At 29.0% G+C, this 22,096-nt stretch overlaps 1 protein-coding gene and 1 non-coding gene across 2 annotated transcripts; both read right to left on the bottom strand.

The window, feature by feature from the left end:
• Window positions 1–3,726: 3,726 nt before the first annotated feature.
• LOC114174954 (probable sulfate transporter 3.3) lies at window positions 3,727–11,902 on the bottom strand. The gene is made up of 13 exons (XM_028059689.1): window positions 11,433–11,902; window positions 11,260–11,308; window positions 10,975–11,182; window positions 10,729–10,900; window positions 10,523–10,588; window positions 5,712–5,825; window positions 5,479–5,595; window positions 5,204–5,330; window positions 4,824–5,110; window positions 4,515–4,705; window positions 4,340–4,419; window positions 4,180–4,256; window positions 3,727–4,084 (listed from the first exon to the last, which is right to left on the bottom strand). The coding sequence occupies exons 1-13, from the start codon at window positions 11,724–11,726 to the stop codon at window positions 3,905–3,907; spliced, it is 1,962 nt and encodes a 653-aa protein (XP_027915490.1). The 5' UTR covers window positions 11,727–11,902; the 3' UTR covers window positions 3,727–3,904.
• Window positions 11,903–21,039: 9,137 nt separating this feature from the next.
• TRNAS-AGA lies at window positions 21,040–21,121 on the bottom strand. The gene has a single exon. It is a non-coding gene; the product is annotated as a tRNA-Ser (tRNA).
• Window positions 21,122–22,096: the final 975 nt, after the last annotated feature.

Consider the following 22,096-nt stretch of genomic DNA (forward strand, 5'->3'; position numbering starts at 1 on the left):
TGACATTTGACAATGTGTGCTTTTAACCAATGGCATAACTTTGGACAAAAAATTTAAGAGACCAATTTTTTTTATATATATAAATTTTTTTTTCTAATTAAATTATTTTTTTCATTTTCTCTCATCATTTTCTTATTCAAAACAAGCACACATGATATAGAATCCAAAAAATATGGCAATAATATATATGAAAGTGTAACATAAAGTTTATCATCAATAATATTGTACCTGATCGGTACTATTTTAGTATGGAACCAGACGATCTCAAGAATCCTCTATGTCGAACCTCCTTCTGATTACTTTACAATGGGAGTGTTAAGGGTGCTGAACGTAGCACCTAGTCAACTGCATCCTAACAGTTGGGCATCCCTTTAGGCGTTCTGACTGATCTATCGAGTGTTTCATTTGAAACCTACCCCGTAAGTGCCTAGTGGGTCAAAACCATCAGTGCTTGCTTGCGTCCTATAAGACTGGATTCTTTAAGGTAGTCATCCGATCCGTGGGGACTGAATATTTTTATTTTGACGATGGCGAACCCAAATTCCCTTTCTTCTGGACTAAATATCCCACCCCTATCGAGTTTGGCCGAGAACATCCCTCACCCAGGAAGACTTGTATGTGTTGTCTTATTTGGACCAATTGCCCAAGAAACTCTCCTCCAAGAAAAGTATTGGTGTGTTTAGGTCCTCTCATCTGCGCGATAATTTTTTCGGTATGTACGTTTGTCTAACTACTCGTACATATTCGTCTGTTATGTTTTGACTAATGCTTATTTTTATTTACATATATCATGGTTGCTGCTTGTCCCTCTAGTAAGGAAGTGTTTCTAGAACTGAGGAGGAAAAAGCTGGAGGAGGAGAAAAGGAAAGGAGGTGAGAGTTCTCGTCGTACTCCCACAAAGTTGCCCTCTCAGCGACCTAATGCCTCATGCTGCAGAGAAGAATAAAAGCAAGCGCAAGGATCGCGCTGCAAGGCCGAGGACTCCCCGACCATCTTCTCCAAAGAAGTCTCGAGGCACTTCGTCTATCAATAGTGCGGCTGACTCTTTGGCAGCGCTGTTTGACTCGCAACTTAAAATTAACCAAGGCATAGAGGTTTCCCTATCATCAGAGGAGGCTGAGATTGTTTTAGCCATGCATCTTGAGACTGTGTTGTATGCGCTAAATGAACTCCATGCCAGAGCAATGGTGATGGATCGCCATCTGGACATAGTGTTAAGCCAACTGCCAAAGACAGGCAAGCTGACTGCTGAGATAGAGAATTTACAGAGGGAGTTGACTGAGGCCAACAACAGGAGGCAGGAGGTTTCCCTTTAATTGGAAAATGTGAAAAATGAACGATCACAGTTGCTGGCGAAACGTAACGCCTTAAAAGTATGTTGTAGGGACTTCGAGAAAAAAGATGAGGAGTCCTAGGCGGCCTTGGAACAATTAGAGGGGGAGCTGGCAACATCAAAGAAGGAGAATGTTGAGAAAGTTGGTCGAATTTATCAACTGAAAGGGTACGTGATGTCTCAACACGAGGAAGGTTTCTACAAGGCCTTGCGCCAGGCTTCACATTTGTTCAACTTCAATGCGAAGGATGAGCGTTTTGACATTGACAAAGATGTGTACGAAGACTCTTTCATGGTTGTTGAGGAGATCCTTGTTGTTGGGCAACAGAAACTTGCTACTCCTCTAGAGAATTGACTTGTCATTTATATTTTCTTGTTTTATGAATTGTATTTTGAGCTTTGGTATTCACCCTTTGGACATGTATTAACGCACATTGTATGCTTTAACTTTATATTTTGAACTTACTTGCTTCCTTAGACTTTTGTGTTTGTAATTGTTGCTTGTGCCTCTTTGTATGTCGTTGGCTAAGTTTGTTTGCAGGTGAAGGAAAGTACGAGGTGTACCCGGCCACTCCTGGTCGTGATGTGGTCAGCCATTCTTGACCGAGATGTACTCGGCCACTCGTGGCCAGGATGGTGCCAGCCTTTTGCCTTCTAGTTTTTTGGATTTGTCCTTGTGTATTGTTATGTGTTATTTTATTTTTTGTTGGTGTGGGGGGATCATCTAGGGCGATGAAGCTTTCTTTCCCATTGATATGGATATGGGGAGATCATCTAGTTTGATGAAGCTTCCTTTCCCACTGATATGGATATGGGGAGATCATCTAGTTTGATGAAACTTCCTTTTCCATAGAAGAGCGTGAAATACTAATTGTTCGTTGTGCTTGATTGAAATGTATGCGCACTTTGGCAATAGATAGTGTAATCATAGGATGATAATAATCAATTTGTTTTTTCTAAAATTCAAATTCATATTGTGAATGAGAAATTTGAAATTTAGAATATACGGTAATCAAGTTTAAATTTAAAAATTGAAATTACAAAACAATGTAAAAGTGTAATAACAAAATTTGCATTTGAAATTCAACATAAAAGAAATTTGTAAAATAAGGCTTCTTGAGCAACTTTCACATAATAATGATAAAATTTAAATATTATGTAAAAGAATAAATAAATAACTAAATATTGACATAAACTCAAAATAAACTAAATAATTAAATATTGAAAATAATATTTCATGTAAAATTTAAAATTCCAATACATTAATTATGCCAAATTTAATATTTTTTATCCAACAAAACATTATTAAGTTAATATCTCTTATTTTAAATTATATTTATTCTCATAATTCAAAGTATACTATTTATTTTAAACTTATTGATTTACTCCTAATTGTAATAAAGTTAAAATTCAGTAGTCTTAAAAAGAACGAGTCAAAATAAGAATACTTTTAATATGAAATTTGGGTTATATTGCTTAGGACAACAAATATAGACAATAAGGAGTTGCTTTTTTGTGGCGGATGTAAAAAGTTATAAATATATATAGACCAAATTGAGATTCAGACAATGATTTGACACGTGTCACCTTACTGAATTGACATGTGGCACAATACTGACGTGACACATGGCATGAATAATTTTCAAAAAATTTTTTTTAAATTTAAAAAAATTTAAAAAAATTTAAAAAATTTTTAAAAAAATCAAAAAAATTCAAAAAAATGTGGAGTTGACATGTGGCACATCTTTAACACCGTTAACTCTATACTAACGGAATGGGCCTAATTGTTACACATTTTCAAAAATATGGACCTAATTGAGACTAAAAAAAAATCTTAGACCTATTTGAGATTTTTCAACAAAAACATAGACCAAAGGAGTATTTTAACCTAATTTATATGCATAGAAATTTAACATGTGAATATATTTTTATCTTTTAAAGTATATGCTCAAATAATGTTTTATTTTATTTTGATAACAAAAGTATAGTAGTTTTGATAATAAAATATGACTTACGGTCGGTGAATATTTTTTGTTATATTTAAATACTTTAGTTTTTTATTGAATAACAATTACGAATAAAACTAACAAAATTCAATGATATTTTGATGCCACAATCTTTCTTATTATCATTTAATACTACTTCTTGTTACTATTCTCTTTCTCTTTCTTCACTTTCTTCCATGAATCTTATTTCTGTAAAATTTGTCTAATGGCAATGAAAAGCTGTCAAATAACCTTTTCCCAATTCAATAATTATATATTGATGAGTTCTTAATTAATACGATGAGATGTTTGCAAATTTACGATATTTTCGAAAGCATTTCTATTGAGTCAAATGTATTAGATGCTTGAAAATCAACTTCAACTATTGAATTAACAAGCAACTAGTAGTAAGCGAAGGCACAAATGACAAGGATTCATCTTAATTTTGTCGTTTAAACTATATTTAACAATTACCAGTTTTACGCAAATTCTCTGAAAATCTTGTTGTGGCTACATCTTCTATTTTTTATTTTTTTTTCTTTTCTTAACTTTGGCTTATACATTCTGCCTCTTCCAAATCTAGCAATTACACAATTGTGTGTGCCCCTCCAAGAAAAGTTGGTGATTGACCCTTCATTGTTGGTGAAAGTGAAGCCACAGCCTCTCCAACAGTCAAGAAAAGGTTATCTGCTTGCATGAAATCAGAAGCTTCATCAACTTTTTTCAGCTTCTCAATGACCTCAGCCAGAGGATTCACCAACACAAGCTGTCACAACTCACATGAATTAGTTACCATTCATAATATTCCAAACATACACAAAGGTATGTAAACTATGCATATGTCGAAGTTAGTGTTCTTGCCTCAACACCCTTCTTTTCCAAGGTTGCTTTCAACTCTTTGAAAAGTGAGATTCCACTTGTATCAATGGCACTCACAGCTGCAAATTTCAAAGTGACTAGTTGAGAATCGCATGTGGGATAAATAGGTAGATGAAGTATCATCAATATATAACGACATTACCAGACATTTCCAATATCAAGAATCGAAGGCTTGATTGTTCTTTTATGTTGTCTTCCTCTTCTTCCACCCAGCGCAGTGTTCTAACATAACATGCCAATGTTTTAGTCATAGGAGAAACAATATCGGTGTAACAAAAGAAAACTTGTGTCGTAGAATTTACGAAGCTCAAACTAACCTCTCGTTAAGATATGTTATGTTAGCAAAATTGATGGGAGCCTCAATGCTTAAAATAAGAAAACCAGGTACTCGCACAGCTTCCTTGTACTGATGAAGATTTCTGTATATGTCTGTTCCTGGAATCTTTCCCAACATCACTGTTTTCGGCCTTGTTATTTGCATCAATATCTTGAAAGTTGATAACCCAACCTAATCAATAGCATTGAAATCAAAGAAAAAAAAGCATTTTAGTGCACATGGGCAACATGAAAAACAGGTTTTGCACCATGTTGATATTTGGAAAAAGCAAAGAAATAGATGAACTTACAGCAAGAGCAAGGCCTCCTTGGACAGAGATGAAAAGAACACCCATGAACGCAGTTAACATGACAAGGAAATCGAATTTGTCGATCTTCCAAATGTTGTAAGCAGCAGGGAGATCAATGAGGCCAATCACTGCAGTGACTATGATCGCACCCAACACAACATTGGGTGTGTATTGGAACAATGGCATCAGAAAAAGGAGTGTCACCATGACTGTGACAGACATCACTACATTTGACACAGCTGTTTTTGCACCTGCGTTGTTGTTAACAGCTGACCGAGAGAAAGCACCTGAATTTCAATAAAGGGCAAGTTTTATCCTTAGATTTTGAGTTTCTACGACAACATTTTCAACTGGTTTTTAGTTACCAAACGAACACAAACCTGTTGTAACGTAACAGGAAGTGGAGGAGCCAACCACATTCATAAACCCAATTGCCATCATTTCCTTGTTTCCATCCACTTTGTAGTTTTTCAAAGCTGCAAATGTTCTTCCCACTGCAATACCTTCCTGTTAAACATAAACAAAAATTACTAATTCATTGTGTCAAATAAAAGATGAATTTCACATACCATTTTTTCAGAAAGTTTACTACTGATTATTACTCCGAGGTTGAAAACAATTTGAAAAGAAAAGGGAAAGAAAATATTAAGCTTACAGTGAGAGACAAAATGCCAGTGATAAGCCCTGTTTTCATGACTAGGCCTAAGTGACTTCCATGAAAGCGCAGCATGTTCCATGAAGGAGGATTTATCCCTTGTTGCAATTTTCCAATCTAGTAACAGCATCAATATGAAGTTCATAATGTTTTTGTGGAAAAAAAATTCCAATTTTAAGGTAATGATGATTTCAAAAGGAAATAATAAAAGTTGAAATTCAAATAATACTTACCACACTAATGCCATGATTTTGAGCCTTTATTGCAAAAACTACAAGTGTGGAAATGATAACACACAAAAGAGGAGCTCCAGCTGAGACCCAAAATAACTTTGGCTTTTTTATGCTCTGCATGTATATTTATTTGAATATATGTTAGTCAATAATAATAATAAATAATAAATCTAATATTTTTTCAGTATAGGAAGATTTGGAATTTTCTGGATTTCATTTTCAATCACAAAATCATTAATGGTTCTTTCATAAAGATCACATCTGATCATGCAAATTCAGATACACCTTTAAAATCAGAGCTTTTTTTTTAAAGAAACAGAGTAATGCTAATTTACATATGCTATTAAGACAAAAACTGATAATAAACCCTTTAATATAATTTTTATAATGCATGTGGTACATTTTGAATTAATCTTACGTCACTCGTACTACTAAAAAATATTTTTTCTTGTATTAAGGAAATAAATCCTAAAAGTTTGGGTGATTATCATCTTTAACAATTGGATAGTTCACAAATTAATGTCTTTAACATGAATAAATAAATCTCTATAGTTACATAGATTAGTAGGATCTGTGAAAAATAAATTCGTCCAACTTTCTCTAAATTTTGTATCGGGTTAAATGCGATGATGGGTCATGCAATTTTTTTTTATCGGGTTTTTTTTTTTTTTATTTGTTGCCATAGTTTAACTGGTGATCTTGCACAGTTATAAACAATTATGGATGATAATTTTTTTTAAAAAAATATTCTCATTGAAAAAGTGAATATGATATCATATGGATACTCATTTGTACACTTTTATTTACAATGTGGTTTGGTTAAACTTGTAGAGAAAAAGTCTTTGAAAAAGATATATAGAACTAATATTCAATTTGAATTGGTTCAATTAGATGCAGCATCATATATACTCAAACCAAATCAATAATTTTGCATATTTGTTTGGTTTTAGTTTTATAATTTTCTTTTCATTCTAATTAAAATATTTTGGTTGAAAATGTTTATTTTCACTAATGTTTAATTAAAATTATTGATTTGATATTGTTTATGACATAAAAGTAACTTTTGGAATTTCAAAACTAAGAAGTAAAAAATCAATACTAACTAATAAAGGAGAAAAAAAATATCCTTTTAAACCCCTTTCGAAGAGTGCATTAAAAGTCACTTACTATGACTTTCATAACATTAAGCATTCGTGTTGAATTTAGAGTGGTTTAGGTTGGTTGAATTTTTGCAACAAGAATTAAAAATTGATCTCAAATAATTGTTCGAAATAATTCAAATATGAATTTAAGTCGTGAAATGACAAAATTATACACAAAACAAAAATATTCATAAATCTATTATTTTAAAATTTTAAGTTAAAAGTAGTATCATTTACAAATGTTAAATTTGTTCACTTACTTACAAAATTGCTACCGGTCATTTTTTATGTGGGTGTTCTTTTGAGCAGATGTTAAACAGGTGACGTTGAAGGCCTTTTTTGTGTTAGTAGGTATGTTAAATTAAAAATCACATTTATATGATGTCTCTCTAATCTCTTTTGAAAAATAAAATCTCTCATAACTCACAATTACTCTTAATAATATCTTCCTAATCCCTTCTAAAAATAATCTCATCAATGATATCAAAGCTCATTATTTCTCTTAGTGACTGTTTAAACTGATTCAAGTCACTGATGTCAAATATCATATAACAAAAAAAAAAATCTAATACCTCAATATTTTAGATTAAAAGTGGTGTTTACATGGGTTAGATTCAATTCCCAAATATAATGTAATCACGTAAACTATCCCAAAATAAATCACATCAACACTTTTTGGGTTTGATCAATTTATAGTATTTTTGTTTCAATTTCAATTAGTTTGACAATTTATAATAAAAATTCGTTTAGTTTTGAACATTTCGGGAAAAAAATTGATAAAAATATAAGTATATTATTAACTAAGTTTCTATTTGTTAATATGCAGTTAATATTTTAATTTCATATAAAAATTTAATATTTACACTAATTGAATTTCTAAAATTTTTCATTACAGCCTAAAACTTTATTTTAACGAGTTAATCTTGCCATTCTAAAATTAATGAGAAAAAATCTTATCATTATAAAATTGAAAAATCTTATTATTGTTGTCTCATCAACTTTGTAGTGTTATTATCAAGATATTCTTCAAGTTTGCTAATAAAAAGACATGGTTAGTAAGTCATCTATTTTTTTTATTTTTTTTATTTAAAAAAATATTATACAACAAAATTTCATTAAAAGAACAATATAATAAATTGTGTTTTGAGAAGTAATAGTGAAAATTAAGTCATTTGATCCATTTTAGTGTATTCTTCACCAACTAATTAAACATTACTAGACTAGACTTGCTTCCTACTAATAAATTAAAAATCATGACTTCTCCTACAAATTGACATATTAACCCACTGAAAAAAAAACTAAAATAAAAATAAATAAATTTCTTATTTTGTAAACTAAAAACAATTAACAAAATTAATTAAAAACTTAAAATATATAAATAGTTAATTAGGAGATATAAGGTTAGTTTCGCATTAAAAGGTGAAAATTGACTTTTGAAAAAAACAATTCAAAAATACATAAAGAAATTCTAATCTTAATTTTTTTGTTTTTATTTGGGTTCAATCATAATATAAAGACATAAAGTATATTAACTAATGTAATCATGACTATAATCCTAAACTATACTATACTTTTTGTTTAATAAAGTAAGGGTAATATAAAGAACTATTTATCTATATAAAATGCAAGCATAAGAATGTGTAACATTCTTAGCTTTAGTGAACATTTAACTTCAAAAATAAGAATTTCTGAATTATCTTGATAAAATGATTTTATAATTATTGCTTTACACAATTAATATGACATACATATATCTATACTTTAAAGTAAAAATCACAATTGATTTCACAACAATTAATATTATAATTAATGTTTGATGTCATAGGATGCCTAACATTATGTAAAAAATTATGTTTTTATCTTTTGCATAATAATTATGTTTATTTTTTGTAATAAATAAAATGATAAAACTCTTGCAATTTAATTATTAATTCTGTTATTACGTCAAAAGTTATAACTATATCTTAAAGGTCAAAGTATAATTTATCTATTTTATAAAAAAAAAAAAAACTTATATTTTATTTTCTGGGCACAAATCCAATAATATAAACACAAACAACTATAAAGTGATTATGAAGTCATTTAAACTTCCAATTATTAGCTTTGAAAGTAGAGCATATATTTTATTTTAAAGTATCATTTCATTATTTACAATATACATCTATTTATTTAATTTTCTTTATGTTAAATATATTTAACATAATTCACTTTAAAATTTCACTAAAATACGATTGATTTCTCATACATAAATGTTTTTTTTATTTTATTTCAGAACATATATCCCAAAAACTTGTATATATGAATTAGATTAGTATTTCTTCTTAATGTAATTATTTAATCAAATAAGACATTTAATAAATAAATTATTAAATGAATATTTATCTTCTTTTAAAAAATGTTAAATATAATATATAACATATTAAAAAAAATCTACAGTTATATCCTATCAAATGCATTTAAATTAATATATCTTCTTAATGTAATTATTTAATGAAATAAGATATTTAATTAATACATTATTAAATGAATATTTAGCTTTAGGAAAACTATTAAATACAATGAATATTTGAAAATCATCTTTAAAATATCTATTAATTAACTAATTAAATTATTAAATTATGTATAACATATTAAAAGAATTACAGATACACTATCAAGTGCATTTAATTTCAGTTATTTTTTATAAAATATTTAATGATTAAAAAATATTTGTGTTAATTAATCTCTTCAATATATTATTAATATTTTCAAGAGAACTATCCACTTTTTATTTATCCATTAATATTCAGATAACCTTTAAGAAATAAAGTATTATTCAACAAATTTATGTTATATAATAATTCGTAATCTACTTTATATATAATATGTTTTATTTGTTAAACAACATTTTAAATATATTTTAACGTAAGACTATTGACTACATTTTTACTTGTATGCATTTACTATTTATTTAATATTTTGTACAAGTAATAGATGATAAAATTTGTGTGGGATGACTAGTTTGTCCAACATTATTTCTCTCTATATATAGAAATATATATTTCAGAAATTTAAGAATATTTTTTCAATCTTACCAAAATCTTCAAAAATTCATAATATTGCAACACTCGTATCCCTTATATTATACTAGGGGATTGTTTCCGCTAACCAAATAAAGCAATATATACAAAATAGTTTTAGAAATGAAAATATATAGCATGGATATTTTAAGTGTAAAAATGCATTAAACATATGAATATTATGTACTAATGGAAACAGTTTCCTAAGAATTTCATTGCTATATCATATTAAATAGTTTTGTTTTAAATTTGAAAACAATTGAATACATTGATTTTATTTAAAAGGAGTTAATGAAAACAGTGATTGTGGGTGAACTTTAAGAAATGATCACACCTATCTATGACTATGACTGTGAATGAAGTGTGTCAGTGGTTGCTGGGATGCAATGCAAACCTGAGCCCAGACCATGTGTTTGACAATTGGTGCATGTGAAACTATATTACATATATAATGTACAGTAGTTGTGTTAATGGTGTTTGTCTTATTTCATGGAAGTTAATGGTTTCTTTAGACTTAAAGTGATTGTGATAAATGTAGTAAGACAAAAAAAAGTGCAAGTTAAAAAAAAAACAGAGAAAGAGAAAGAAATGATTGAAGAGAATAACATACAACGTGTCTTGCTAATAGTAGTAGCACTAGAAAGCAAATCCCCATCAGTATCGTTTGCCATGACCACTGCAGAAAAACCACAGAAACAAAACCTGAGATAATAATACAGCGGTAAAATCGATTCTAGCCTAAAGACAAGAACAGTTATCAGAATTGAAATTCTGTGTGCGCGTGTGTTTATGAGCAAAAGTTAAAGGGGAACCAACCTCGTGTATATTATGGAAAACAGAAGTCATCACAGGAATCAGGCCCATCTGATTAGTGAAATGTGAGATTCCGAGCAGACTCTTAAGCTGTTGCAGGGAGACAATAATAGCAGCTCCAGCCATGAACCCAATCAGAATGGCCTTGGACAGAAAATCAATTATGAAACCGAGTCTGCAATCATTAATAACACATCAGAACACTTTCACATATTGCAACAAATTTTCAGCATGGTTTCATATTACCACCTTAGGATCCCAAGTGAGGCTTGAAAGAGACCAGCAAAAAACGTTGAAGTGAAAGCTAGTTGAAGGAACAGAACCGGGTCTGCTGTGGGAGACACTTCCTGTCTCAGCATCGATCCCAGCACCAGAGAAGCAATCGACACAGGTCCTACAGCTAGGTCCCTCGAGCTCCCAAGAACAGCATAAACAAGCGGCGGAACAAAGCTGGAATCTGAGTTATGCAATACAACTGGTTAACATACAGCACACAGATCACCACAAACTATAGAGTTCAATCAATCTACTCACAAAGTCCCACGATCGGAGGAAGATTTGCAAGCTTAGCATAACTGATTCCCTGTATATTATAAGATTGAATATGAGTGAATATTATTTTTTCCATGATCATGCAGAAGATATATAAAAAGTCTTTGCTTTTAAGCAACCATGGAAAAGAGTGAAAGAATGGAGAAGAAAGAAACCTGAGGGATGGCCAAGCTAGCAATAGTGAGGCCAGCAACAAGATCAGATTTGAAGAGTTTGAAGGTGTACTTAGGACCCCATTGAAGAATAGGGAAGAGATATTGAGCTGCAAGAATGAGCTTTGTCTTGAGTGGTTGACCCTTGAATTGACGAAGAGGGTCATCAGGGAAAAAGGTTTCCTTGAGCCTGGTTTTGAGTTTGGTGAGAGTGGTCTTGTGGGGTGGTGGAACAACCTGGTGCAGTTCCATGGTCATCTCTAGGCAATGAGAATGCTGCACTTCATTAGGGTCCATTTGAAGAGAAGAGAAGAGAAGAGAAGAGAGAAGAGAAGAAAAGAGAAGAGTGTGTTGAATGGTATGAGCAATGATGGGTTTTATGAGAGTCCCCAAGCCCTGCCCCAGTAATGAACACGTCTGCAAAACCGCTATAAAACAAGATGGCACCTATGTGCGGTAAAGTACAAGAGGATAACAACAAATATGAGATGTAATTTCAGAAACCAAAACACGAGAAGGGATAGCCTTAGTATACGGTTCACCTAATATTATACTACACACTCTTCTTACAAATTTGGACACTTCTTTTCAACAGGTCCCACTATGGTATTTCTTCAACTCATGTTACCATTTCATAAGACTTCTACGAGACTCTATGCTTAAGTTGAAGAAGACTCAAATCACCTTCAACCCCCACTCATGACATCACCAAAATTATTTTCGCTCACCAACTCCTGCCACCATCACCTTCATCACTTCACGTCGAATCATTCTTTACATTGAAATTTGGTTTCAACCATTGCCGTATTTAACAAGGAATTTTCACTCCCAGTACACAAATTCACCTGCTTCCAATTTTTCGTTACTTGCATCGATTCTGTTTTTCTTTTTCCAAAGTATGTGTTAAGACCAATTCCATATCCTTTGTTTGGGGATTTTCTTCAACCATATAAGTATCTTTAATTCAGATATAAGCATCATATAAATAATAAACACATAATTTAGTGTGTTTTTTCTTATGTGTATATACATAGCTATCTCTTTCGGATAGAATCCGAGCAGGACCACTATGCATGTATTACAGAAAAATATTCTTTTCGTTATTTTAATGACCAAATTTTTTTGTACACGAATACTTTGGATTGCACGTGTAAGTTTCAAGTACATAATAATAGCCCGAAATATACGTATAGTAATTTAATTTGAATTCATTTTCAATTTTCTATTTGAATACAGACATAAGTTGTACAGCACAAAATGTATATTAATTTATTATATTTGTGGAGTGAAAGTAACTTTGGATATTTGTGTATTGAATGTCCTTTGATATAACTTTGAATTTTATTAGTCAAATTGAGAATCGATGGTCCTATATATAAATGGTGACATCTATTATACATGCACAAACATTACTACTTAAGTTTCTAATTGATAATTCAAGTGATACAAACTTAAAATTATACACTTAATTAAGATAAAGATTCACCGAAGTTAGATTTCATGAACTCAACTCAATACACATTTTCCAACCAATATATCTTGAACACAACTCCAATATTCACACAATAAGTTCACTGCTCCTAATTCTAAACTAATTATAAACCTTAATGAGAAAATATCAATTTATTAGTTTTTTTTTACAAAAGATGTGCATGAAGGATTAGTGTTTAAAATGATCAAGAGATATAAAATTATATCTAGAATCATATTCCTTCGTTGTTTAATCTTGAGGACCAAGTTTTAAAAGCATTTCCCAATGTTTAGAAACAACTCAAGACATAGTTTAGTTATAATTATTTACTATTTTTAATTATATAAGTTAATAATTTAGTTTTCTTTTTTTCAAAGTTCAGCATTTTTAATAGTATTTAAATGGTTTGAATGCTTAATTTATTTGTTTCTCCCATTATATAGTTAACACTCTAATTTATTGTCATCTTTATAATTTCATATTGTAATTGTGGTTAATATTTTGTTAAATATATAGGTGAACACCATGTACTGCTATAAATATGTGGGTTGAGTTTAGAGTATAAAAATTGATTAAAATATGTGAGCCAACTAGACTCACTACTGGTTCAAGCAAAGTTGAATTTAAAAAAATAAAATGTAAGTCAAGCTGAAACTAATCGAACTTAACTCAAGTTAAATAAGTTCAAGCTGAGTCGGAGATAAGTTGACTTGTAATCCACCAATAATAACCCTTTTATCTTTTTTTATCAATTTTTTTGTTATAGTAATTGTTTAGTACTTCTAATTATGCAGTTGATAATTTGGCCATTTTAAAAATTAAAATGATATTCAATAATGTTTTGAACGATGACTTTGATGCTTGACTTATTTGTCCAAACACTTTTATTTTCACTTATTATCTTTATAATAACGTTTTTGTGAATTAAGTTAACATTTTGATTGTACAACAAGAAAAAAGTTGACTTGTCTAATCCACTAATCTATTGTCGGTCGAGTCAAGTTAAAATATTTTGGCCGACTAATAAATGAATCAACTTAAGTTAACTCAATTTTGACACTCTTAGTTAAGTTAATTGACTTTAAATTACACAACAATAAAATGTGAAACAAATTGAAGGAACAAAATATAATTAAATGAGTTAACTCACCAATTTATCAACCCGATTATAAAATTTTTAACTCAACAAAAATGAATCAGATTGAGTTAACTCATCTTTAACATAACACATGGTAATCTAACCCGACTTACATATATCGAATCACACTAATCCTATTTAACAATAATTTTTAAAATGTTTTTATTAAAATTTTAACCCTTACAATATCAAGTTGTTATTTATTTTCAACTTTACCTTTCATTTTACTTTCATCTTTCTCACTTTTAGCAAATAAGTATAATTATAATTAAATGTAGCTATTTTATTAAAAATTGAAAGTAAAATTTGACTTTTTGTAATGAATGTATTGTCCTAAAAGAATTAAAGGCATCATGAATGTCGGTTACATCTAATATAAAAAATAAACCTCGTGGAACATTTGAAAAGAGCATCCTAGTCTAGAGTTAGATAGAACAAAGAAAGGAAAATAAGTTGGGTGAAGTGTATGGTGAAAAAAAGGTTAGTACCTTTATGCAAAGGTAAAGGATAATGTGACCAAACATAACACATGACACAATTTACCTCAAACCACCAACTTCTCACACTACAACTGCAACTTCCTTCTAATTTTCCTACTTTTGCCAAACAATTTTTCCAATTTCCTAACACTACCTTCTTCATTTTCTTTTCCTTAAATTTTTCTTATCACTAGCCAATATTTAATCATTATCTCTGAAAATTCTACAAAATAAATTTACAGTATGTAAATAAATATATAAAAAGTTTGTTTTTTAATATGATATTCGACTTATGTAGAAACTTATTTTATTGAGATTTGTTATTTGTTATTTGTTGGACATATTGTATTATTTACTATCAAATTATTGTCGAAATATCATACGATAATATTGAGTGTACTGGAACAAGCCCCCACAGTCGAGGGCAAGGGAAGTTCTGGCAGTCAGCGTTAGGAACGATGACCGCGTTACCAAGGTATTATTCGCTTTGAAGCGTTTGAGCTCCATTAAGGTTTTGTCTTTAAAAAGGGTCTTGAAGGGTAAAGGGAGATAGGAGTATATAAACTTCGTTTGACCTCGACTCCTAAGCGATGTAGGACTTATTGAGTGTACCGGAACAAGGATGATAGAAATCCTACATTAACTAGAGAAAAAATAGATTGATAATATATAAGGTTGTACAAATTTTATGATTTGATTTTATAATAATTAAATTAAGTTTAAAATTTATATTTTTTAATTATGACCTTATAGATTAATTTGTAAAATTAAGTTGGAAATAAACCAATTTTGTACAGGAATTTTTTGCCTCGAAAAGAAAATATTGAATAACTTTTCCCTGAAAAGGTCTCGTGATATTTTTGGTTTTGTTGGTTAACTTTTAAGTGTTAGCAGGAGAAAGAGAAAGTATACAGCAACCTATTCTTTGATGCTAAATATTGGACAAAAATGAATCCTTACTCACATGAGTAAGATGAATACTGATTATATTCTTCCACTAAAGTATAGAGATTTGTGCAGAAAATGTTATTCTTAATCGACAGCATAGAAGTCGTGCAAAGACTAAACACGTTATTAAATTTTTCTGAAAAAAAAATGTGGAATTGTCCTTTTCTTTGGAGAATGGTGGCCAATGCTATCAATTCTTCTCGTGCAAGCACAAGCCACACCAACAGATTGAATGAATGTGCCACAGATTCTTACCATTATTGATTTTTCTCTGCTCACAACTTCTTCAAGTAATCAACTAATACATTATTCTTTTCATTCATTTTTATTTGTCTTTAATAGATTTTTTTAAGCATTTATATGTACACGTAAAGTTAATTAATCTACTTATATTAGAGCTTAATTGTGTCTTTCGATTTGTTTTGTAGCTGCTGAGCAGTTTTTATAATTCTCAAAGTCACTACAATTTCTGAAAATATTAATTTTTTTTAAGTGAAATTTTGATAAATTTCAAATCGTTTTGAAAGATAAGAGAATATAAAGAGAGACAGAGAGATCTTCTTATTTCAATATTCTAAAATTGACTCCTTATATATCTCTTTAAAGTTAACTGGTGTAAGAACATAATTGCTAATTATAGTTTATATAATCTTAATCTTTGTTGTTAGATTTTAGTTAATATTCTGATCAAATCAATTAAACAATACCTATGACTAGCACTTTTATTTTATTATATATGCATCTGAATTAAGGAGGAATATTTTTTAAAAGGAGTATGAATAAAATTAGGTTGTATAATATCATACCTAACTGAATTAGAATGGCCAAATAGAAGCATGGTTTATTATATATAACATGATCTTCTCTATCATTTGCTCCTGAATTATAATATCACACGCAATTATGAATGACTAAAGATTCTTTTCATCTAATATTGAATTTCAAATTTTATTTAATATTATCCTGTAAGATATTTTTAATAAAATTAACACTTAGATCAGTAATTTAATCTTCATATTTAAATTTACGATTTATTTTTATCTTTTATGTTTTTTTACTCAATTAAATTTTATTTTTTTAAATAAATTAATTTGGTTCCTTTCATTATATTGATGTAACATGATCGTCAAAATTTGCTATTTTTTACTTTAGAACCTTCTGATTATAAACATGACACAATTTTTTCAAATTTTCACATATGGTACTTTTAAATAAAGTTAATGCCAATTAAATTGATATGATCAAATTTATTTTATATTAAAAGTATTGAAATTTAATTAAGTCAAGAGAAACATAAAAAAATAAATCATGAGATTTAAGACTAAATTATTAATTAAGTTTAAAATCTATTATAACCAATTTAAGTTTTACATTGTAATTTTACATTATCATTATTATTTATATCAAATTTTATTAAATTTATTTAATAATTTGGTGATCAAATTATATTTAAAAAATATAAATTTTAATTTGAGATATGAAATAATTTTAAATTAATATGAGAGAGGAGATTAAATTGAACAAGATATATTTTTCAATCTTTAAAGAAAATCTAAAGTTCTAAGGAGAATAATTCTAAAACTTTGAAAATTTAAAATGATATTATCTATAATTATTTATGAAGAGGTTTTTTTTTTCATATTTGTTTTTCAATTCTATCTTTAAATAATTTTTTAAAATTAAAATAATTATTTTTTAAAAGACTATTTCTTTACATTTGACCGTTTTTTCATCTAATTATATTTTCAAACTTAATCATTTTCTAATTATAAAACTATTTTAAAATAAAAAAATATAAAAATTATTTATATTTAATTTTATAACTATAATAATATTGACAGAGTAAAGAGTAACGATTAGAAGTGAGTTTAATACTAATTCAACCTCGTAAAATCAATTTGTAAGATTAGGATTGCATCCTGTAAATTAGTCTTATCTCATCTCTAATTAAGATAGGACTTCCAACGGTAAACCAATACAGGCGAAATTAAACTTTGAAAATTACAAATTCATTTAAAATACTGATAAAGTAACGTTAACACTTTGTTGAGTAATTTGTTTTATTAAACTCTCCATTTAACACCTCTAGATACATATTATATATATAGGTATAGTAACATATATAGACGCGGAAACTGAGCATGTGATTATAAGTTTGTCCTGTTTTGGTGGAAAATCTGTGAACATTGTTAATTAACACTAAAAGTTGAAACCAAGTAGAAGATGCTTCAACGTTTTTAAAAGTTTTGCATGTCGGCATTGGTATGAATAATAGTTTAACAGTTGTTTAATTGGATAAGGATGAATATGCATGTATAATTTTTTTCTTAAAATAATTACATGAAAAGCAAAAAGTTATATTAAATAAAGAAAAGTGTTAATAAGATATATAGATTTTGATGAATCATAGTGAATACTGAAGGAGTGAGACATAAAGTGATAAAGAGGAATTGATTAAAAATTGTGGGGCATACGATACTTTTCTTTCTTCTTAGCCGTCCATTGTTCCTTTGGCCAAACCTTCAAAATCTGGTTCTCACTTACACTTACACACCTTTATCACCATTTCTTATATGTGATTCGCACTCCTTCCTCTGTTACATCCATAAACGTAGAAATCAAAAACTATAATCAAGTTCCCTCTGTTTCTGTTATTCTGTAGGAAATGTTCAAGAATAATAAGAAAATATATACAATTACTAAATTAGACCTTCCAAGATTTAGTAGTTGGTTCCGAAGGCAGGTTTGATACTTTGACAGGACTTGAAACCGTTGTATCATCGTGTTAAAAATTTGTTAGAAGTGAATTTTAAATTTAATTTAATTTCATAAAATTAATTTATAAAATGATATTTATATTCTACTTGTATTATGAAATTGTTTGATATAAGAATTTCGATAAGCTCCAACACATTTTTTGCATTCTTAATTCAAGTTGGCATCGGAAACAAAATGGCAATGATTATGTTGGTTTTGTGAATGGAGATATTTGGAAGATGATATTGTAAAAGGAAGCCACAATTGGGGAAAATAAAGTCAACTTGTGACCAGCTTTATGTGGTATGCTATATACATCAACTTTATAAGTGAGCAAACTCAGTAATATGGTGCATTCTGTGCATGAATTATATATATATATGACTGTGTTTTGGATAGAACAACTTTGCAATGGGCTAGTAACATTAGTGAGAAATGGGCAATTAGTATCAATAATTGCCTTTGCTATGGCCTATAAAATGAAGAATCTGAAGATGGTCCTAAAGAAAAAATTATGAATATGAGGGATCAGGCAAAGAGTTTTACTGGGTCCCATTCCCATAAACCAAAAAAGAGAAACTTTATGGAGCTCCACTTCTAAGTTTGATGTAACTACATTGTATGTGGTAGAAAACATATGATTTAACTCATGCTATTCACATTAATTAGTTGCTTCTCTCTCACAAGTGCCACAATTCTTTTTTGGGAAGTTGACCTTCTCATGTAAGTCCAATGTAGAAGTAAGTATTCAAGGAAAAATTCATATATATCTCTTTTTTTCTATTTTGTTCTTGTTAGTTGAACTTCCACAAGGACCGGAAAATGATGAGGTCCAACACACAAGACCATATATAATGTTGTGGAAAAGCTTTTCCATGTTTTTCCTTCGTCTTTCACTAATACTTTCACTATTCTTTTTTCTTTTTTTCATGTCAATGGATAATTGGAGCATCTTTCAACAAAAAATTAATAATTGTAGGATAAACAAATTGAAGTACCTCACGATTTCTTTGTATCATTCTCTCTCCACATCACCAAATTTTAGATTCAGCCCAAATTATTGAAATTGTTATAAACTCATTTAAAATAAATTATTAGACCAAATTAAAGTTTAATTATAGAAATTACAAATTATCATAGTTTGACATGGATCTTTCAACACACTCGTCTAAATTTATGGATGATAATAAATAAAGTAACAACTAGAGTGTCAACATTACAATTTGACAAGTTGAAAGAGAAAATAAAATTTAACAACTAAAGTGTCAACATTACAATTTTTAAAAATCTCTTACGCTCATTGTACTACATACATCATATTGCATTCAAATTCAACAAAAGTTTGAGAAAAATTAAGTTGAAGTGAACATCGATAAATATATTAACTTTCCTTACAAAATTTGCACATTATTAGACAATTACAAAATATTGAAGTAATTTCATTTGTTATATAGATAGAGATTATGAAATTAAACAAATAACTCTTCAGTCAAATTAATGACTGAGATGAGTTCTCACAAGTCATTTCAAGCATAGATAAAATATCATTGTAAAAGTGGACTTATGTGTATGATAACGCAAAAATGTATGTGTTGTGAGTTGCACAAATTATCTTGTAGATAGGTTAGATGGACTGGGTTATAATTGAAGAATTCAATATGTACATCAATTGTCTCATGCTAGAAATTAAATTGGTCATGTCATATCAAATTTTGATACTAGAGTTGGTAAAAGAGTTACACTCAAACTATGAACTATATCTTTTAGTCTAATGGTAAAAGCATTTACATATAAAAATCACTCTCGTTAAAGGTAAAGGCAGATCTTCTTAGTGACATAGGGGCCTTGGTCCCCCAACTTTTTTTTATATTTATATAAACTAATAAATAATTTAAATTATCTTTTAAAACTTTTAATATTTTTTAATGTATTTTATTTATTTGGTATCTCTAAAAAAATTTATACATTCATATAAAGATTTTGACTCAAAAACAATTTTTATTGATGATCTGTCACTAATTAAAGAGTTGAACTCTTTTTTGAAGGAAACATTTTATATTATTATTATTATTATTGAGATAACCTTGAACTGAAGAAAATCATGATTTTTTAACAATCGATAGTTACAAAATACATGTTAAAAGTAAGACATTAGTACCCTAAAGATACAACTATCTTACTCGAAAAAAATGACAGAAAATTAAGAATGTACATTTTCAACTTGATTGATAAACATTATTACATTGACTTTCTGATCGTAGAAATTTCAAGCTCATTTTGCCTTCTAGTTATTGATAGTTCCTTTTTTCATTTACAACTATTAACATTTGTTAACACACTTACAACTATAATTACAAAACTTTTGAAGTTCAATTTCAGCCAATTTAAAATGAAAATTATATTGATTTACTTGTACGAAGCTAAATTTTATTTTTCACCCTCACATGTGGTAATTACTACTCATATTCTTAATCATATATTTTCTTCACTTTATTGAATATGTTTTATTTTATTAAGAATATCCTTTTTAGTATCTTCTTTAATTTTCTCGAATTACATTCAATTAATATGATTAGTTTGATTTATTAACTAAATTATACCAAAAAAGTAATATTTGAAAATAAAATAAAATAATGTGATTACCGAATCAAAACATTAAAATGTCTAAACAAATTAAAAAAAATACAAAAAAAAAACTTAAAAATAAAAATTTATACACATAATCACCACTTCCAAAAATAAATACAAACCGATGCATGAAACACGATGTATCCATATAAAAAATTGAAGAACAAAGTTTAACTTAAAGCAAAAAAGCGTGAGCGGCAGGATTCGAACCTGCGCGGGCAGAGCCCACATGATTTCTAGTAATGCCCGATAACCACTCCGGCACGCCCACACCTTTGTTACGAATTTTATTGAATAAATATGTTACTAATAATTCCAAATTTAAAAAGTATTTTCAATTTTAAAATAATTCTCAAACTCCTAAACCTTTTTTTTTCCTTTTTTTTATAAATAGATAGTTTGAAATTTTTTTCAGTATTCTTAAACTCCACGTGACATTTCAATAGTTTATTTTGTCAAAATAAAAAATATTAATTAAAAATATTTTTTTAAATCAGTTTAAACATTTTAAATATAATCGATTGTTATGAAACATAATAATTACGTGAATATGTGAAAATGAACAAACTAACACTATAATACCAGCAAAACTATAAAGTCTTTTTGATAATTATTTAAAATTGATTTAAACCGAAGATAGAAGGGTGATCAAGGTCAGAGGCAAATATATTTAAGTAAGAATGGCAAAATCGGTCAAACCATTTCTTCTAGGCCTATTTTGTTTTTGATCCGCAAAAATCTAGTCGAGTCGAGCTAACCCGGAGTATGAAAGCAGATTGAGATGTTCAACCCGTCCCGTCAATGGGGCTTGTTGGGCTCACGAGCTTGTCACTCCTCCCTTATTTTCTTTCATAGTTTTGGAAATACGAAGAATGATGCATAGAAAATTCGAACAAGCTCTAAACTTCTCCAAGCAAAGAAAATTGGAATAAGTTTCTTTCACATTTATTTCCAATATGTGCTTGTACGCTTCCAAGAAATGCATGCTCAAAATTTCTCTATACTCAAGTTCTTTCAATGATGGAGCAAAAGTAGTCCTTTCCATTTTTTGGGTTTTACTGCATGTCAAGACCAAACAAATATCACCTCTCAAGTTCCAATATTTGGATTACAATTCCATTTAGAACAAACGTTAAACTGTAAATTGTAGTTCCTGTAACCACAAAATTCGAACCAATTCCCTAATTCGAACCATAAAATCTCAATCCACAATTCAAACCATAAAAGTGATGTTCCAATTTGTTTT

Source organism: Vigna unguiculata, chromosome 3 (genome assembly GCF_004118075.2).
Source record: "Vigna unguiculata cultivar IT97K-499-35 chromosome 3, ASM411807v1, whole genome shotgun sequence".
In the NCBI taxonomy this organism is placed as follows: domain Eukaryota; kingdom Viridiplantae; phylum Streptophyta; class Magnoliopsida; order Fabales; family Fabaceae; genus Vigna; species Vigna unguiculata.